This window comes from Chelonia mydas, chromosome 12 (assembly GCF_015237465.2).
Source record: "Chelonia mydas isolate rCheMyd1 chromosome 12, rCheMyd1.pri.v2, whole genome shotgun sequence".
NCBI lineage: Eukaryota > Metazoa > Chordata > Testudines > Cheloniidae > Chelonia > Chelonia mydas.
Genome location: NC_051252.2, coordinates 15,531,098 through 15,551,129, shown reverse-complemented (window position 1 = coordinate 15,551,129; position 20,032 = coordinate 15,531,098). Strand labels below are relative to the sequence as shown.

At 40.7% G+C, this 20,032-nt stretch overlaps 1 protein-coding gene across 2 annotated transcripts in view; it reads left to right on the top strand.

The window, feature by feature from the left end:
* The first annotated feature begins 990 nt into the window (after positions 1 to 990).
* Positions 991 to 20,032, top strand: part of NKD1 (NKD inhibitor of WNT signaling pathway 1) — a 146,429-nt gene continuing 127,387 nt past the window's right edge. The window contains exons 1-3 of one of the 2 annotated variants that reach the window (XM_027822135.3): positions 991 to 3,135; positions 3,278 to 3,310; positions 3,533 to 3,684. In XM_027822135.3, the coding sequence (XP_027677936.2) occupies positions 3,111 to 3,135; positions 3,278 to 3,310; positions 3,533 to 3,684 (210 nt within the window). In that variant the 5' untranslated portion in view covers positions 991 to 3,110. The remainder of the gene's footprint in view (positions 3,136 to 3,277; positions 3,311 to 3,532; positions 3,685 to 20,032) is intronic. The other variant, XM_007059658.4, reaches the window with a different exon arrangement.

Here is a 20,032-nt window from a genome sequence, read left to right as displayed (position 1 = left end):
GCAATTTGAAGGATCAAGATCTTAGTGTCTAATATCCCTTATCAAATCAATACAGGATGAATTTTGTCCCATATTTCAGCAATAATTATGCAAAGCTCATACATTATGTTACAAATATATAATGCCCTGACCCTGTCATGATGTCTGCACAGATGGACCCTGACAATGTTTGTGAAGTCATGGGGGCTCTGCAAGGACTTGTGGTGCAGCTGTGTTGAGCTCATGGCAGAACTGGGGCCTCATTTTGTTTCAAGAGTTGAACATTGCAGGATAGAGTCCCTTTTAAAAATATTGCAGGGCATTATTTTTTAATTTCCCTTTTATTTCTTTGAAATGTATTTTGTAGATAGTCACTGTAACCCTGAGTAAGTCAGAGTTTGATTTAGCTTAAGAAAAAAGGCTAAGCTGGGAGGAAAATAGAACTGATATTATAATTTCAAATTGCTTAATATCTGTCAGAATTTTCACAGGTGAGTCTCAAGCCCCAAGGAGTCTGATTGATCTAAATCTCCCCCCCCCCCTTTCTTCTCCCCAAAACAAGAAGCAGTCTTCAAAGGAACAAATACATAACATAAGATATGGGCCAAATAAATTATTAAAATATATAAAAAGAAAGAGATTCAAAAAGAGATGCAAATTATTGGCGATTTGACAAGCAATTGATGCTGTTGCAATCACTGAACATCGCAATTCATGAGTTTTCTTTGCTAGACAGATAAATAGTTGAAATAATCTGGAAAGCAAATCTCTCTCTCTCTCCATTATCCAGGGAACAACCAGCTATTAAATGTTTTAGTTAATGTCTCGATAGTGATTGTGATTTGGAGAGTCACTTCACTCAGAGTTTCACAACATACATTTTGGATTCTCTAATAGAGATGCGTTCCAAGCCCGTTTCCCCTGAAATCAGAGTGTTTGAAAACACAGATGTAGACTGGAATTTTTTGGCCTAGACCCATCTGGACCAACCCCTGTATAGTTTGAATAGTGGTTTGTAGAGTAAAATTCTTGGAAATCTCAATTTTTTTCTTTCTCAAAACTTGAACTAGTAATCACTCTGCTTTCTTTGTTCTCTTTTATCTTTCTTAGCTGAACTACAAGAATCCCGAGGGAGATGTGATTTTCATAAAATAAAAAATAATGACCAGCAGAAGGAAGGAAATAAGTTTTTAATGACTCTGAAAATTCTCTTCACAAAACTGCAAGTTTTTTGATGTATCGTATCTGTAAAACAATAGTACTGTCCCAAATGCTGGAAAAGGAAGAGAAGGTTTTTTTAAAAGTTTGATTTATGTTTTTTTTTTTTAAGGCTGATTGAGGCTTTTGTGCACCACTCTAAGCCATTAAGAAACATCTCTGGACCTGAACCTGCAAAACCTTTCCCATGTGAGCAGTGGTTTCAGTGAGATGGCTTGTGTGAGGAAAGATGCACATGAGTAAGGGATTGAACCTTAAACCTGTAGAATATCTGCACTTTTCAAAACACTCCAGCTTTCCTGGAAATTAGGAAATTGAGAATCAAGGGCTATGTGGTTGTGTGGTGCCCATCACCTCAGTATCTGAGTGCCTGAATTAACTTTACGCTAAAGGATAACTTGCAGAAGTTACAAGAAGGTATACATTTGTATTAAATTTCAAGGTACGGGTGCATTCTGCATCAGTGACAACAAGGCAGTATGTTACTCTGGGGTATGAGCTCATTCATATGAAGATTTTTTTTAAACAGTGAAAATATAGCAGAAGTATCCAGACCTGTGGTCCTGATGCAGGGAAAACTCTCAGAGATCAATGAGACATTAGCTTTGGAGGGAGCACAGTAATGGGTAATTAAAATGTTTGATAAACTGATTTTGAGTCCAGTCCTGCAGCCCTATGGGTTAATCCTGTGAGGTCTGAGTGCTGTCAAGTCCTGTGGAAGCTGATGGTCCTGGTTCTGGGGTTCCTTACAGCTCCTTTGAGCTGGCTGCAAAGCTGGAAGAATACTGTTATTCCCCTCATGGAATACTCCTGGAGTATGGGTGCTTCCCCAATGCTGAAGTGCTAGTGAAACTGTCCCATGCCACAATCCCCTTTGAAGCCACAGGCATATAAGGGAGGCATAGGGTGTATTGCTGGAGCACATTGCACTCCCGCGTGGTCTGGGCTGCTGGTCAGCCTTATAGGGCAGATTCAGCAGAACCTCAATTAGAGCAGCCCCAGAGGCTGTTGTAGTTTGCACCAAGGACTGCTCCAGTTCCCAGCCAGTCCCATATCTACGTACTGCAAAACTGGCATAAAGCCACTTTTATTACCCACCCTGCCTTATGTCTGCAGTGAAATCACTTTGGCTGGCAGGGAGAATCAGGACCAATCGGAGGAAAACATAAAAATAAACACATTCAGTAGACACCTTTTATTAAAATGTGCAACCCCAGGGGCTGGCAGAGGTGGTATATTTTCCTCATTCAGCCCTGCGGCGAAGAAAAATTTGGAAAGCTGCAGCTAAAGGTGGGGAATGATGGGGATCTGAGTACGTTTCGAGCATGCAGCACGTTCCCAAAGTTTCCTCCCTGCAACTGCATGAACTAGTGCATCGGATTTAGCAAACACATTTCAGTTATTAGAAAGAGGCCTCCTCCTTTTGCCTTTCCTGGGCTTTCTCTGTGGCTCTGTGCTCTGCTGCCTGTGTCTGGCTGGAAGTGAAATGCACTAGAGCTGCTGCTGCTCCTTTTTTTTTTTTTTTGAGACTCCAAAAGGATCTTTATTCCCTTTCATGTGCCGCCTCAGTCCAATAGGAATCCAGAGGCTGCCTGCAAGTGGTCTAATCTCAATGAGGTGTCAATCATGTTCCCTGGTGGGTGAAGTAAGGTCTTTTGTAACCGCCTCTGTCTTTGGGAAAAGAGAAGAGAGAGGAGAAAGACTTCAGCAGAGAGAGGAGGAACGCAGGACCGTGCTGCAGAAGGGGAACTGAGATTTGATTTTTGCTTTTGCTTTAGCAGGGGGGAAAGTGGAGCACATGGATTTCTAAAAACGTTGGGATTTTATATATATATATAAAAATATATATATATATATAAAACCCACCACTGAAAACAGTCCAATGAATCGCAATTGCAGATCAATGCAGAGAAATGGGGAAACTTCACTCGAAACATGGTTAGTTCCTTTCACTTGCTACTCCCACAGCCCTTTCCCCCTTGTTTGGATGGCGTGTTGTTTGTTGTGATTTTTTTATCTGGTGTCTAATGAGCTTCCTGTATTATTTTTTTCCCCTACACTTTCCCATGGACCTGCCTAGCTGCCGTTTGTAAACCCAGAGAAAGTCCAGAAGGTAGGGATGGCTCTGTATTGCTAGTAACTTTCACATCCCCCTACCCCTCTCTCTCCCCTCAAACTTTCTGCGGCGGGTTCGGTGGGACCGTGGTGGCCGGCTCAGGTTTATACCCCAGGTGCTGGTCCACCCTCCCCGCTCCCCGCACTCCCACCCTGGGGCAGGCAGAGGGCATGGGTGTGCTGCTCCAGTATGTGGCATTGTCTCTTGTGCTTTCCTTAGGTGATAGTTTTGCAGTGAACGCCTCTCTAGCTCGGAAAGGGATTGAGGACTGGATGGTGAAGCAGAAATACTTCGGTAGCAGCGGGGGCAGCAGTACGGGACTCCTGCAAGGCTGCCAGCACCGGGCTGTTTGCAGGCTCTCCAGCACCAGGGTATGTCAGTGTCTCAGCTGCACAAACTCCCCCTCCTCTCTTCAAACACTAAAAGCCCAAGCCCCTTTCTCCCTTCCCTTCCCAGGATCAGCTGTGAGGAGGCTCTCCTTTGCCCAGATGCTGCTTTTAGGGGCTGCCCTGGTGGGGGGCTTCTTTCCTTGTGCCCCTTTGACGAGGTTAGAATCCCAGAACAAAGTCTGCTCTGGCATAAGAGCCTGCCAGAAGTACAAGCACCTGCCCACTAGTTTATTAGCCGGACGATTAGTACAAAACCCACTGCAAACAGGAACAAACAGAAAACCATTGGAATGCGCCCAGCTCCCAAAACCTACCAAGAGAAGCTACTGTCTGTGGCAGTGAGCTATTGCTGTGGCTCTTTGACATAGGAGTTCAGGAGAGCCGAGCCACGAAAGAGCCTTTTTTACTACTTTCCAAAAGTGTTATTTGCTGATTTGGTCACGCTATTAGTGCATGGGTGATTTTCTTTTTAAGGAGTTTTTGAGCTTGCCACTTGTCACTTCCCAGCTCATCTGTGTGCACATGCTGCTTGGGGGAAGTCTATGTAACCAATTCACCCTAAATCCTCCAGGTAAAGTTTGGGCAAGAGTGGGGTTGTAGGTTTCTTTCTTAATGCTGTCCCTTGAAACTCAAGGGAATGATGGGGGAGTAGAAGACAGTGATTCTCAAATATTGTCCATCTACTCTTTTAGGATCTCATCCAAAGCTCACTGAAGTGTATGGAAAGACTCCCACTGATTTCAATGTGCTTTGGATCGAACCCTTAAACTGGGTCAGTGGAAGAGTAACCTGAGAGATGAGGAGACTAGAATCTGTGCTTCCCAGTGCAGGAATGTGTGTCAGAAAACACAGTCAGGGCAGCAACACCAAACATCCTGCAAATTTTGTGTTTGTGAGGAGACATTTCGTCGTAAATGGTGCAGTTTTTACTTAACATCTGGACTTTACCTTTCCTCTTGTTTGAGATGTGAGAATGGATAAGAGACTGTGTTGGGGTCTTAAAACCTTTCTCTTGTGCTTGGGGGTCTATAATCTTAAAACCTTTCTCTTGTGAGAATTGATAAATAATTTGGAAATCATTGGAGGCTGGGTGAAAGGAGTAATATGCTATATAAGTGTTATTTATTATCAGTGGACAAATTAATTTTGCTCCCTGTTAAACTCTCTTAGCCACCATTGGTTTGAGGGTTTGGCTTGGAGTTTTGTGTTGGAGAAAATGTGATGACAGTGGGAGAAAGAATTTCTCACTTAAAACAGTGTGTGCATAATCTGTATCAATAAATAGAATATAATAATTCTGCCTACAATTATTCTTCAGATAAACCCACTTTTGCAAGTCAAACCTTTGAGATGTGTGTGTTCTACCCTTAATGGGCAGGTTTGTCTAGGAAAGAGAGTCTCAAATTTAAACTGAATACAAAAAGAAAACATGAGTTTAAAATACAGGGAAAACCTCACAAATTCTAACATAAGTTTTATGAATCTCAACGATACTTTGAGAGATTTGCAAAACTCTAACTCCATGAGTTTTATTTATCTCTATATATATTAGTAAAAAGTCATTGTTTTTCTTAGTTAATTAAGCAATTAGCTAAATTATCCATACTTTTTACTGTCCTCTAAAATTAGTTAATTTGAAATGTGCTTGAATGCACTATTCCATAGAGGGTGTTGACTGTACCTCCTAATATGTAGTTTGGTGCAGAATGTTTCAAAATAATGGTGGCCTGATACTGCCCTAAATATATGGCCTCATTGCCTGTTAATTGCTTTAATGCTATTGGCATCCTGCTGGAAGATGGCTGTGACAGTTACATTAAGGTTCCTTAAAATATGAATTTTATGTCATATGGAAGGAGATATTTCTACTACTATAGCCGAAACAGATATGCTGTGTGTAAAGGTTATGGAGTCAAGGTTGCAAGACCAATTCTGAGACCTATCTTTGATTCTCCGATATCCCAAGATATCATAGAATCATAGAAATGCAGGGCTAGAAGGAACCTCAAAAGATCATCTAGTCCATTCCCCTGAACTATCAAGTGGACTGCAGCCTAGCATCTTAGTTATTAGTTTATTTCAAGATGTAGAAGTGACTAATATTTATAATCAATTTCATGGAATGCTACATAACAATTGTACATACCCAAACACTTGAATCAATCAAAGTTTTTTCTTTGTGCTTGTGCCATGGTTGAAAGTTTGGTTTTCCATTAAAACCTATTTTAGTGAAAAAATCATATTTTAATGATGATTTTAGTGAAAAATCATATGCTATTGTGGTTTGTGGTAGGAATAGATAGATCAAAAAGAGATGAGAACGTGTGGAGTCAGGGAAATATCCAATTGAGTTTACATTAGAGAAAAATCAGTGGCTCTAGGAATATTTTTGTTCACTATTGAGCCTCTTCTCAGGAATCTCTAAAAAGAATCATGATGATCTGTTTAGCGTTTTGAGCCTGATTTTGTGAAATTTTGTGCATCTTCTCTTGGCTTTTGATGAGAGTTGAGAGAATTCAACAGTATTGTGCTGTGAAGTTTTGGATCGTCTTGGTCCAAAGTTTTGGAGGTTTTGGATCGTCTTGGTGAAAAATTGTTCATAATAGAGTAACCTGACAATACATTACATATAAATAAGGATATAAACCAGTTGCAGGCTGTTTTCTCAAGAACAGGGCCACTAAAATGGGCTTCACTTCTGTCATCCAAGGAAGTTGAACTAATGTAGCTGTTTTAAAGCAACAAGGAATGAGTAAATTAGCTAAATAAAGTTTAGTATGTTCACTTAAAATATAAGATTGAATGTACATGGATGAGTTTCATAAACCAGTTGAGAGAAATATTTGTGTACACTGAATCTTGAACTGTTTGACAGGAGCATGGTTCAAAAATTCAAAAGCTGTTCTATTACTGAACTGTAATTTAGAGTGTTTCCTGATTGGAACAAGCTTTGCTCAGCTGATCTCCCCCCCCTACCCCCCCACAGTCATGAGGAGAAAACTAATTAGTGTCCAGCTATTGCCAAATGCATCAGTCATCTGAGAAGGCTGTCGTAGTAGTAAATTGTTGTTGGGTGAAGGCACGAACAAGGGTAAAGTGGTGTGTAAACAGCCTTGTCTTCTGGGATAAGAGCTCTGATCTCATTAAAGCATTGACACCTGCCCAGCAGGGGCTGCTGTGCTCTACATTTTTTGATTACTATGTAGGCTGGGGTTAAATTGCAGCCATCCTGGTCCGTGACACTGAATTAAAGGAAAAAGCAATTTTGTGGCATCCATGAAAAGTATGATGGCTTGAGTTATCTTCTATTTTTAATGTTAATTGAAACCACTGGGGTTGTACATTACAAAGCCTTTTAGGGAAGTAGAATACATGTTTGTTGCTACCTTATGAAGGAGTTAACTTGAGGCTGGAGAAAAAGGGAAAAGCTTCCTGTCACTGAGCGGATTATCCTTTAACAGATTTCATTTATTCATCTTGTTTATTTTTACAAACTATTTCTGCAAACCACCATTATTTGAATTTTTTTTTTTAAAACTAAAAAGCAGCTCTGTGCTAGAGGGGAAATTTTTAAATATAGCATTTGCTTAATTCAATTTACTTTTATCTTCAAAGCCATAACAAATTTTACTAGTTTCTTACTGGAGTGTCTCATCAAAATCGGAGTTCTGGGTTGAAAATACTGTCATTTTTAATTGCCTGTATGAGTCCCAAACAAACTGGTACCCACTGAGCCAAGTTGGAAGTTACCATGATTGGAAAACTAGGAAAGACTTTAGGTACCGGTATATTGTTAGGACTTTATACAGCTCTTGATTTGCATGCTCCACTCTTCTTGACATCAGTGGGATTGCACCCCCCTGGCTGGGAACAGTACAGAATGTAATACTAAGAGACATCACTGGCTTTAAGATTGGGGCATGCTTTCCATATGTTCTATGCCTGTAACTTCCATTGACATTAATGGGCATTCCATGCATTGTTTGAGAAGAGAATAGACCGCAAAGTGTCAGCTTCCATTCTCTTCTAACAGGATCTTTCTTTTTAAAAAGATTGATCTGTTTAATAGTGTGTTTAAGCATGCATGTGTATATGTACATAGATATAGTCTGTAAAGCACACATGTAGATAGGTCATGTGTGCTGAATGAAAACACAATTCCTTAAAAATCATTTTGTGATTTATTGTCCATGTTCACATTGCCTTGAAGGCCATTAAAATGGTAGAGTTAAATTTTAAACACTAGTTAGCAATGTTTTTGGAGAACATCTCATGAGCAGAACTCTGTTTTCGGAGGCTGACCTTTTCTTGTCATGGTAGCAATACAAGTCTATATCTATTGGATAATTTATCTGTCTACCATATTGCTGTGTGACTACTTAAAATGTTATTTTTTCTTTTAACTTGCCTCCTGTCAAGTATGCACAAGTCTACCTCATTGTTGGCATTTTGTAACTAATATACTATATTGACTTATGGAAACCTGGTTAAAATTAACAATGGGTTTATCAGTTCTAGGTATTGCTAGGGTTTGGCTAATTGTTAATTTTGCATGCATCAGGTGTGGTAGACCAAAACAAATTCACCCAAATTTTGCAGTGAAAGAGATAGGAGAGAAAAGCCCTAAGTACTGTTGAGATTTTGGTGCCAACAAACCAAGACAGTTTAATTACTGGTGCACGTAGTATATCTTGACAGTGCTGGTTTGGGAAAATTACAATATGAACACTAACAATCAAAGAATCTCTGAAAGTAGTAGTGCCATGGCGATGAGATTAGTGAATTGGCCAGTACTGTAGCAGAAAGCTGGATTCCAGGGGAATTATCCTTGAATGATACCAGTTGGTACAATTAAAAGCCACAATGCAGCAGCCATATGGAAAGTGTTAGACATCCTTACATGGTTTCAAAGCTATGTGCCGGAGGTTAAATTGACATATGAAGAAAATCATAAATTAAATATTTTGTGTTATGAAATTAGAAAGTTGACTTGCTTGAGCCATATGGAGGAGGTAGATGGGAGATGATCTGCATTTCATCTGGGCTTGTTTCAAAGATACTTTAGATTAAATGTGGTGCACTGTCAATTTGGGATGTTGATTGGAAAGCTAAATGGCCCATGAAGTCTCTGCAAACAAACCTTGTTAAATCAATTTATTTGATCTCTTCAGACAATGAAAAATATGAAAGTTAGAGTTACTGAGATTGATGTTTATAATGATGAAATATACCCTGTTTAGTAGCTGAAGGAGGTCTAAATCTGAGAGACATGGGAAGGTTATGTCACTTAGGCTTTCCAGTAACAGATAGCACCTCCTGGCTTTCTGCAAGCTTAATTCTCATGAAAGGCTGGCTGTTTTATGGAACACATTCTCTTCCTCTGTAAATTAGGATGAAATAGAACAATGATGTGTTATATTCTATATTGTCTTAAATGTAAATAATTTTTTCCAGGCTTTTATACTAAAACTTCTTGCTTACAACAAAGATGAGAAATTTGTTACATTCTGGACATATGGAAATGTTCTTTACGCTAGAGTTCATTAACAGAAGGTTCCGCTGTAAGTTTTTTTTTAAGATCTATAATAAGACCCAGGAGGAGCCAAGTAAGTGGATATTTGTAGGCACCCCTCAGAAGATGATCTCGGTTGACTTGAATGGTTGCTTTTAACTGGGTTAGGAACAGAGGAAAGAGGAGTCCTTGAGTATTGAAACTGTGTAAGGGTTGATTTTATTCTGAAGGAGGGGAATTGTTGTTCAGTGATTTTTAAAACAAATCAGAATGTGCAGTCGGTGCACCTCCCACCAGTTGGCCTTTATAGAAATTCTTGTGGATGGGCTAAGCTTCATGAATGTTAGCGTCCGAAGTTGGTAGAAAAGTAAATGACAGATGTTGAAATGTGAAAAATATTTGGAGCAATTCTTTGTAATATGTCACCTCTCTTCCCCACTCTCCCCGCCATTTGCGCTGAGTGAAAGTACCTGTTACTTTGAAAACGCAGACTAAGAGTCTCAGACTTCGTGGTATATATTAAGGTACACTTCAACTCTGAAAAGTGACTATGGGAAAACGATGCCTTTTTGACTCCATGTGTAAATTCAGTCCTATCTGCTAATGCAAGTGGGTAACTATATGCACAAACTAAAATGTACGTATGAATTTACTGACTTATGTGCTCAGATAAGTGGCAGTTTATAGCTGAAGTTGATGAAGGTACATTTAAAAAAAAATATGGACACAGAAAGCAGCCCCCTTTGAAATATTTGGTACAGTGTCATCTATGCTTTTCCACAACCATCTAGCCTCTAGACTGGCCCTGACACCCTTGTTGTTTGGGTCAATGCCTTCTCCGGAAGAGTGCCAATACGCAAATCATACTGAAATGGGCCAGGCTGTGTCTTACTTTTAAAGAGATTGAATTGTATTATGATGGCAAGACCATCAAACTCGTTTTTGGATGTTACCAACTTTGGATTTAAAGCCGGTCACTAGAAGCATCCACCCACTGTGTCACTTGCCATGAGAGTCCCTTGTGAATCCGTGGATCTCCTCTGAAGTATGGAGAGGGGACTGCTTTTATTCTGAACAGAATTTAATTTATAAAACTTCTAAAGTGCCTAGATTTTCTGCCAACTAACCTTGGGCTTCAGTCTAGCAAATGTACACAGCATGTGTAACGTTAGATCTTAGATGGATTGGCATGTGGTCAGCACAGTCTATGTGCTGTCCATCCCCGAGAAATACTTTGTGTTTTGTGCTTATGATGGAATTTAATGCATTTGGGGCTGTTAGCGTGGCAGCTTTAAAGGATTAAGTATATTGAGATTCCCATTAAAGTATAACTCTGTGACTCAAGATCAGTGGAAGAAAATCATGCATGAGTGTTTGATCTTGGGTGCAGCCACACATGCTGTGAGGTATAAAATAAGGGGATAATCTCAGTAGGGAAGTAAGAGTACAAAGTATTGTCTTGCAGGAGGAATGGGATTTTGGAGCAGACTTGGATCTTTTGATCCACAGTCTCATGTGACTTATGTGTGGTACCCAGATGACAGATTTGTCTTGGGGGAGGAAGAGGGATGCAGGAGGACATGTTAGGTGCCCTCAGAAATAGTTTGCTGTCTGATTCTCCAAAGAGATGATGGTGGTAGCTAAGGTCTCAGCTATTTCTTGTTGTCCTGGCTGAAAATGTCTATATTTCCACCAGGGTTAATTATGCAGGGAAAAGGAACCAAGAGATAAGTAAAAAGGATAGTGAGTGTAAAACTAAGTCTTATGCAAAAGTGCCATGTGGCGCACAAGTGCCTATATAGCGCCTCGATCCTGAACTCTTTGTCCAGGAAAATCTCGTATTGACTTCAGTGAGAGCTTTTCCTAAGCAAGGAACACAGGATCCTGAGATGCTAGAGTAAAAGGCAATCTGTGGATTGCATAAGATGCTGTGGTTAAGCCTGTGTCACTGTTTCCATTATAAACCTCTCTCTTTTTAAAACAATAAATAATAATTTTGTTTGTGAACTTTCCAAGTCTTTCTCTGTCTCTCCGTGTTCACATAGTGTACGTGTGTATGTGCTACAGACACTCTCTCCCCTAAAAGAGAGAACATCACAATCTAGCAAGGAGAATATCTGTCATTCCAGCTGAGCAAGGTCTAAGGCAATAACCCAAAATATCCTGGAAGAAATTCTTAAAAGCATTGAAGAAATCAATCATCTAATCCTAGAGGAAGGTCTTTGATGTAATCCTAGCAAGTTTATACTGGGAGCCTGCCTATTTCTTTATGGTCAGCTGTAGACTTTCTATATGAAAAGTGGATGAAATAATTTCATAGGCTTCTGCTTTTAAAAAAAGAAGTTTCATAGTTTTCTAAAGTGTACACACTGTTTAAATGCAGACTGTGGCTTTTAGCCTAAGACCAGGTGGGGAGGAAATACTTTTCAAAACAAGTACTTACAGAAAAATAAATAATAATTTGATATTTTCCCATGGAAATATTGTCCCTCATTTAGTCATGCCGAATATTTAATTTTGTTTTGAGGGTAAATGTTACAGGTTATCTCAGTTTAAACTATTTTTTATTTATGTAAAGGTTATGTACAAGGGTTTGTTCCTAATATGGATGCATGTATTAAAGGAGTCTTTAAGATGCCTTAAATAAAATATTTGGATAGTTTTATTTTTAAGTAACTTTGGGGGTTGAGCAAGTCTTATTTACATAATCTGTAAAACCTCCACATTATTTTCCTACACCCTTAAGGATTGATCCAAAACCCACGGAAGTTAATAGGAACTTCATTGAGTTCTGTGGGCTTTGGATCAGGTTCGTTGCAGTGTCAGCTGGTGAGGATGGAGGAGTAAAATAGCCAGACTAACAGCTTGTTCATCCATCAGGGATTGCACTGATCCTGTAGTGGCAGCGTTTCTCCTCTCAATCATGGCAGTTTACTCAGTCACTCTTCTCTAAGAGTTCAGTAAGGATTTTGGCAATTACATTGCAGTTTATATTCTCATAGATAATCAGGAATAGGGCTTTTAGCTACGGTATTATTTAGTGCAGTGGGAGCAGCCCATTGGCACATCACATCCCTGTTTTTAATGGTTTGGAGGTTGACTTTTTTAAAATTTTTAAGTCCAGTGAGCTCTATTATATGATTCCATTATGGGTCACACCCACCTTTCCGTAATAAACATTTTTTTTTAAATGGGGTTGTTCATGGCTGATTGAAGACACATACCAACCTTTTTGCTCTGGACTAATATGTGACATAGGGCTTGTCTTCACTACGGAGCTAAATCGGCACTGCAGCGGCATGGATTTAGTGGGTCGAGTGAAGACATGCTCAGTCAATGAGAGAGCGCTCTCTCATCGATTTCTGTACTCCACTTCAACAAGAGGTGGAAGCAATGTCGGGGGCAGAGCATCTCCCGTTGACATAGTGTAGTGTGGAGCCTGTGGTAAGTAGATCTAAGCTACGTTGACCTGAGTTACACTACTAACGTAACACAAATTGCGCAGTTTAGAACAACTGGCAGCTGTAGTGTAGACCAAGCAATAGAAAATTGGGTAGCAATTTTTTCCTATTATTACTACTGCAACTATTATAGGTGGCCTTTCACCTACCATGGAAATGCAGCCATTGATGGATTGAAGCATGGCAGCTATACAGCAGCTGACACTTTAAACACAACAGTTGAGGAAGAATACTGTATCCATTTGAGACTACATGGGGGATTATAAGGAGGCAGAATGTGATTATCCAGAATGTGATCATCAGACTTTACACCCCTGGTCATTTCAAGATGGTTGGTTTAACTGTTTGGGGTTTTTTTGGGGGGAGGGGGAGTGGGTGGGTTTTTTTGGGTTTTTTTGGGTTTTTTTTTTTTGTATTTTATTTTCATTTGGATGAAACAGATGCTTGTGAAAGTGCTTAACTAACAGCAAGCACAGGGCAGACTTAGGTTGTTAAATGTCCTTTGAACGCCATGGCTGCCCCGTGCTCTTATCCAGAGGTAGTATTTAGCCCTTAATAAGGACAGGGGGTATGCAAGCTCTGCCAGTGCTTAGCCTATGCGCATACAACACACAGTTCATGCCCAAAGTACATCTCTGCCAATACAACTTATTCCTCACCTGTGGCACCCTCTGATTCTTGCCAAGAGGCCCAGAACTGGAACGACGGGCACTATGGAATTAAAGATACTGCAGTGAGGAGCACCTTGGATGGGGCAATAACTTAACAGCAAACAATAAGAAATGTCTTTTGGTAGCCACAAATATATTGTGAGGTCCCTTCTAGCTCCATAGCAGTAGCTGTTCTTTGACCCTATTCCATGTGTTACACGTTTCTGATGTAGAAGCCCTCTACACCAGCATTCCACACAAAGATGGACTACAAGCTGTCAGGAACAGTATCCCCGATAATGTCACGGCAAACCTGGTGGCTGAACTTTGTGATTTTGTCCTCACCCATAACTATTTCACATTTGGGGACAATGTATACCTTCAAATCAGCGGCACTGCTATGGGTACCCACATGGCCCCACAGTATGCAAACATTTTTATGTCTGACTTAGAACAACGCTTCCTCAGCTCTCGTCCCCTTATGCCCCTACTCTACTTGCGCTACACTGATGATATCTTCATCATCTGGACCCATGGAAAAGAAGCCCTTGAGGAATTCCACCATGATTTCAACAATTTCCATCCCACCATCAACCTCAGCCTGGACCAGTCCACACAAGAGATCCGCTTCCTGGACACTACGGTGCTAATAAGCAATGGTCACATAAACACCACCCTATACCGGAAACCTACTGACCGCTATGCCTACCTACATGCCTCCAGCTTTCATCCAGACCACACCACATGATCCATTGTCTACAGCCAAGCTCTGCGATGCAACCGCATTTGCTCCAACCCCTCAGACAGAGACAAACACCTACAAGATCTCTATCAAGCATTCTTAAAACTACAATACCCACCTGCTGAAGTGAAGAAACTGATTGACAGAGCCAGAAGAGTACCCAGAAGTCACCTACTACAGGACAGGTCCAACAAAGAAAATAACAGAACGCCACTAGCCATCACCTTCAGCCCCCAACTAAAACCTCTCCAATGCATCATCAAGGATCTACAACCTATCCTGAAGGATGACCCATCACTCTCACAGATCTTGGGAGACAGGCCAGTCCTTGCTTACAGACAGCCCCCCCAACCTGAAGCAAATACTCACCAGCAACCACACACCACACAACAGAACCACTAACCCAGGAACCTATCCTTGCAACAAAGCCTGTTGCCAACTGTATCCACATTTCTATTCAGGGGACACCATCATAGGGCCTAATTACATCAGCCACACTATCAGAGGCTCGTTCACCTGTACATCTACCAATGTGATATATGCCATCATGTGCTAATGCCCCTCTGCTGTGTACATTGGCCAAACTGGACAGTCTCTACATAAAAGAATAAATGGACACAAATCAGATGTCAAGAATTATAACATTCAAAAACCAGTCAGAGAACACTTCAATCTCTTTTGTCACTCAGTAACAGACCTAAAAGTGGCAATTCTTCAACAAATTAAACTTCAAAAACAGATTCCCACGAGAGACTGCTGAATTGGAATTAATTTGCAAACTGGATACAATTAACTTAGGCTTGAATAAAGACTGGAAGTTGATGGGTCATTACACAAAGTAAAACTATTTCCCCATGTTTATTCTCCCCCCCCACTGTTCCTCAGACGTTCTTGTCAACTGCTGGAAATGGCCCATCTTGATTATCACTACAAAAGGTCTCCCCTCCAGCTCTCCTGCTGGTAATAGCTCACCTTATCTGATCACTCTCGTTACAGTGTGTATGGTAACACCCATTGGTTCATGTTCTCTGTGTATATAAATCTCCCCACTGTATTTTCCACTGAATGCATCCGATGAAGTGGGCTGTAGCTCACAAAAGCTTATGCTCAAATAAATTTGTTAGTCTCTAAGGTGCCTTTTCTTTTTGCGGATACAGACTAACATGGCCGCTACTCTGAAACGTTTCTGATGGCAACCTCTATAATACTGGTGCACAACCAGGAACTGAAACACAAAAAGCTGTTAATTTCACCTCTTTGCGGGGGGGAGGCAGAAGGCGGGGATGGACGGGACAGGACAGAGCGCTTCCCAAATGGAGAAGGGCCAAATTGGTAGATAAGAAAAACCTTAATTTCATACTCTTAAGAGCATATTAAAAGCAAGGAAGGAGAGCCCTATCGTATCATTACTGCAGAGTCAGAGCTTCCATCAACATCAAGAGGAGTTCTGCAAAAAGGTTGTGGTTTGGGTATACCCACGATAAACAGAAAGGCAAAAATTAGTTGTCTTCTCATATTGCAGTGTTTTTCTAGAATGACTTGTAGGCCAGATTCTGCCTTCAGTTGTATAACTGTGCAAATGCACTGATTTGAGGGGGACCTGTTCAGGCATTGTTAAGGGCAGAATTTGGGCCAGAAGGATAAAGCTGTCTTAGTTTTAAAAAATGAAGGGGCAAGGGGGAAGTTGACCCAGTTCAATGGAATTGCCACTTCAAGGCTCCAACCCTGCAAGCCAATTCATGTGGGGAAATTCTTACAACTGAGCAGCATGCCACTGAAGTTTGTGGGCCTTCCATGTGTGGTGGAGGCACAGAGGTCTGCAGACAAGGCTCAGTTTGCAAGATCAGCGCTCGAAAGAGGTTCTTCTGATGCTTGGGCTCAGCTTCTGGCTGTGGAGAGGAGGAAAAGAAGAAAAGATTTTGGCTGCAAATAGCCGAGTCATTAAAATAATGCCAAAACAAAATGTGATCCCCATGGTATATGGGTGCAACTTCTCCAGGGGCTAGCAAGCTGACCTTTATCCTGGGTTTGATGCAGCCTGGATTTCCATTGGCCAAACTGGTGAACCCCCATGCTTCTCCAAGTTCCTCAGTTGTTGCCATCTTGACTGATGATAAAACAGTGTGTTTCATCCATTAATGAAGTTCTGTTCACGAGTAAGTTTTGCACAAACTTTACATACCTTAGTGAAACTCCTGAAATGATGTTCTAGAGAGAGCTGCATGATCCAGGGATTGCCATGCAATACTTTTGACTGTATGCTATTGATATGATATAGTTTGGAGAGAGTGATTTTGTTGGAGTATAAAGGGTTATGTTGTTAAAGTTACACAGGCGCCTATCCACCAGTACACCGCAGGTGATCTCAGAGTGAATGTTGTTTAAAGCGCCTGTCCCACGGCTTCACAAATGTGCTCTGACCAGAGGATGTTTTTCTAACTTCAAAGGGCTTCTCAGACTGGCTCGGTGCCTCACGGACTGAGTCCACAATTCCTCTCTGCTCGTGATGTGTTCTAACCATGTGTGATTTTTGGTATGTGATGTTTTCTTAGAGCCGCATTGACCTGTGTTCAAATGAAACTTGCTGTTAAGCTTGTAAACACAAACTTGTCGTGTGGGCAGTTTTCATCTTAACCTGATGTGTGTCTTTTTTTAAAAAGAGAGCTAGAATAGACATCAAACGGAAGAGTAATTTATAAAAAAAGGGAAAACAAAAACAAACACACAGCAGCCTTTTCAATTCCAGAGCCTCTTCCTGAAGTTAAAGCTGAAGGAGTGGGTTCTTTGCCAGTCGTCACTGAGAGAACTGTGCACATTCCCGCTTCGGCTCTGTTAATGTTACATTTGGGTTACTTTAGTCAAAGTTTTATCTGCAAATGGGTAGTGTGCAATGAGTGAGCAAGCCGCAAGCGAGTAGAAAATGGAAAATCCTCTATCACTAGTCTGCTTTTTCTAGCAACATTTTCTTTAACTTGACTTTTAGGAATCTGAGTATTTATTTTTAAATGTTGCTTTTTCTTTTGTAGTTTGGAAAGAGAGTTTGGGGGTGTGAAATCCGTTACATTTTCCTTGCAATCCATTTCTGAAGTAACTTAATATTAATGTCAGGTTTCAGAGTAACAGCCGTGTTAGTCTGTATTCGCAAAAAGAAATGAAGTCAGCATCCGATGAAGTGAGCTGTAGCTCACGAAAGCTTATGCTCAAATAAACTGGTTAGTCTCTAAGGTGCCACAAGTCCTCCTTTTCTTTTTAATATTAATGTGTTTTTAAAAAAGGCTGACACTAGCCAATAGGCAACTGAGTCATTATGAACTGTGGGCTGGATCCAACTCCCATTGAAATCAAGTGACTTTAATGGGACTAGGATCAGGCCTGGAGATATCTATGTAGATGAACTGATATGTATTGTGCTGGGTCAGCTGTGTAGTGAGGGACATTCTGATGTTCCACTGAAGCAACAATTAACACTGTTGGATGCCATTTTTACCGCATTGATACAACTTTTCAAACCAGAACAAATGGGCTAATGATGTTGAAAAGCGTAAGGGTTTAAAATTTTGATTACTATTTTATCATTGTTGCTACAGAAGTTAAATAACTTACAAAAATGTTTACTACTAAAGCAAACAAAATGTTTAGGGTCAGAATGTGATAACGCACGGTACTTTATGCCAGGAGTGCTCCAATTGAAGCTAGTGGGGGACTACTTGTGGAGTGAGGTATTACTCATCATGAGTAAGGACATCTCAAGCTCGTCCTTAAAAACCAGTTAGTTAGATTTGCATTTCAGGCATGATCCAGAAGTCCTCACAGAGACAACAACACACTGAAATCAGTGATCTGCAGGATCTGACACTCTAACATGAAATGACCTATGCTGTCTTTCCATCCTGTGGGTATGACTCTGGACCATCCCAACTTGTTTATTTTGGTTAATTTTAAAGCAGGTGGCCAGAATAAATCCCTAGTTTCAAAGTCACAGCTGCTGCTTTGAAATATTGTAAGAAGGGCTGTTGGTCTCTTAACACAAAGGAACTGAGCTGCTCTTTGGTAGAGCATCATCATCCTGAGAAATTCACTCTTCTTTTAAAAAATTCCTTCTGCACAGAGGTTTGGAGTTTATACTTCACGATTCTGAGGCAAGGAGATGAAAGCATTCCTTGTTTGGTTGAGGATTGTAGGTACTTTAGAATTCCTTAGTGACTCGAGTCATTGGAATTTAAAGACTGTATTAAAAATGAATAGCAACATTAGAAATCACAGAGGTATTACAGAAAGCTCTTGCATTTGTCTGCATTAAAATCATTTGCGGGTTGTTGTTGTTTTTGAAAATGTATTTTAAGTTTGCTTTTTAATTGGATGTCATTGTGGCAATCAGTGATGAAGACCTAAGCATTTCAAAGCTAAATCAATTAATAAGGCCAAGTGGACATTATACCATCACACTAATGAAGCTATGTTTAATTAGTAGGAAATGTTCCATTACATTTTCCCCACTTCCTTCCCTTATAACATTTTCTTTTAAAGAGAGCCTCTTTGGGTGAATTTTTTGATAGCATCAGCAGAATGGTGAATTTTCTGTTGTTTAAGGTTTAAAGAGAATTTATGAAGGATTTTTAGAGTTAAACATTAGAAAAATGGAGAGGATTTTCTTTTTGTTGATTTTTCTCTCTGTTCCTTGTCACCTTATTATATTATAATGTTTTTTCCTACTTTAAAAATTGCCAGTATATATGGTATGAAATCATCATCTTTTACAAGCATGAGGGAAAAATACATTTTAGAAGATGCACACATCATGATGTTCACTCTGGCTTCAACCTCATACCTTCCCATTTTATAATAAGTGCATCAGGCAATAATGCAGAAGAAGCAATCTCCTTGCCCTGGGTGAAGAAGTAGAGATCTAGGTCTGGGGAACAGAGCAGAGGAGTGTTGATCACGGAAAGGGTTAGACTTTCATGCCTGTAACAAGAAGGTGGATGGAGTGGAGCAGTTCTTCAGTCTGTGTACAAAGGACTGGTAAGGATGCATCCTACTTGCAGAAATAACCAACCACAGCAAGAAAGGGTTATACTGCCACCCACCCATTTTCCACAAAGCTTGGGCCGTTCTGGAGCTGGAGGGCCTAATGCCTGTCGGCCACATGTGAGATGAACCTCTGTACCGCCCGGCTGCCCACTGTGGCAGGGGAAGCTATGATCAACTCTTAGACACTGACCACTGCAGCTCTTGCTCAAGAAACCATCACTTGATGGCAGTGATTTAGCCAGCTAATGCTCTTTCTCTTTCCATCATCCTTCTTGGGAAAGATTATTTAAGAAGATAGAAGAGGGTGACCAGTGGGACCACATGACTTCCTCCGGAGTGCTAGATCCACTCCAATCAATTTTTAGATCAGGAAATGGCAGAGTAGTAGAGCTGGTGGAACTGATGGATAGTTTCTTATGCCTTTTTGGACAGGATGATGAATTTCTGCTGGTTCCCTTACAGGATCTGATGGCGATAGATGGAGCTGTGTTAAGCTGGCACCGCTCTTTTCTCTCAAAAGATCCCCAAGAGTGGTGTCTGGCAACTCCCAGAGGACTCAGCAAGGCACATTTCTGCAACCATTTTATTCTACATCTGTGTGTGGCTGTTGTGGGAGAGCATAGGATGCTCTGGGCTATGCTACCACTAAGACGCTGTTGACGCCAAGCGCTGCATGTTTCTGGTTGAGGGTGGACTATGTAGTCTCCTGGATGTCCCAGTTTCTGAAAAAAATGGGGATGTGGATGGACTGCAGCTGACTCAGATTTAATTCAGGCAAAACAGAGGAAACTAACAAGAATCTGTTCTCGCCTACCCTGTTAATTGACAAAAAGGGTGTGCAACAGTAGTGGTCTGCAAGGCTCTGCTTCTGACCACCCATGGAGCAGTAGTGTGCAAGAACCTTTCATTTGGGGCTGAGCAGGAGACTGTGCCT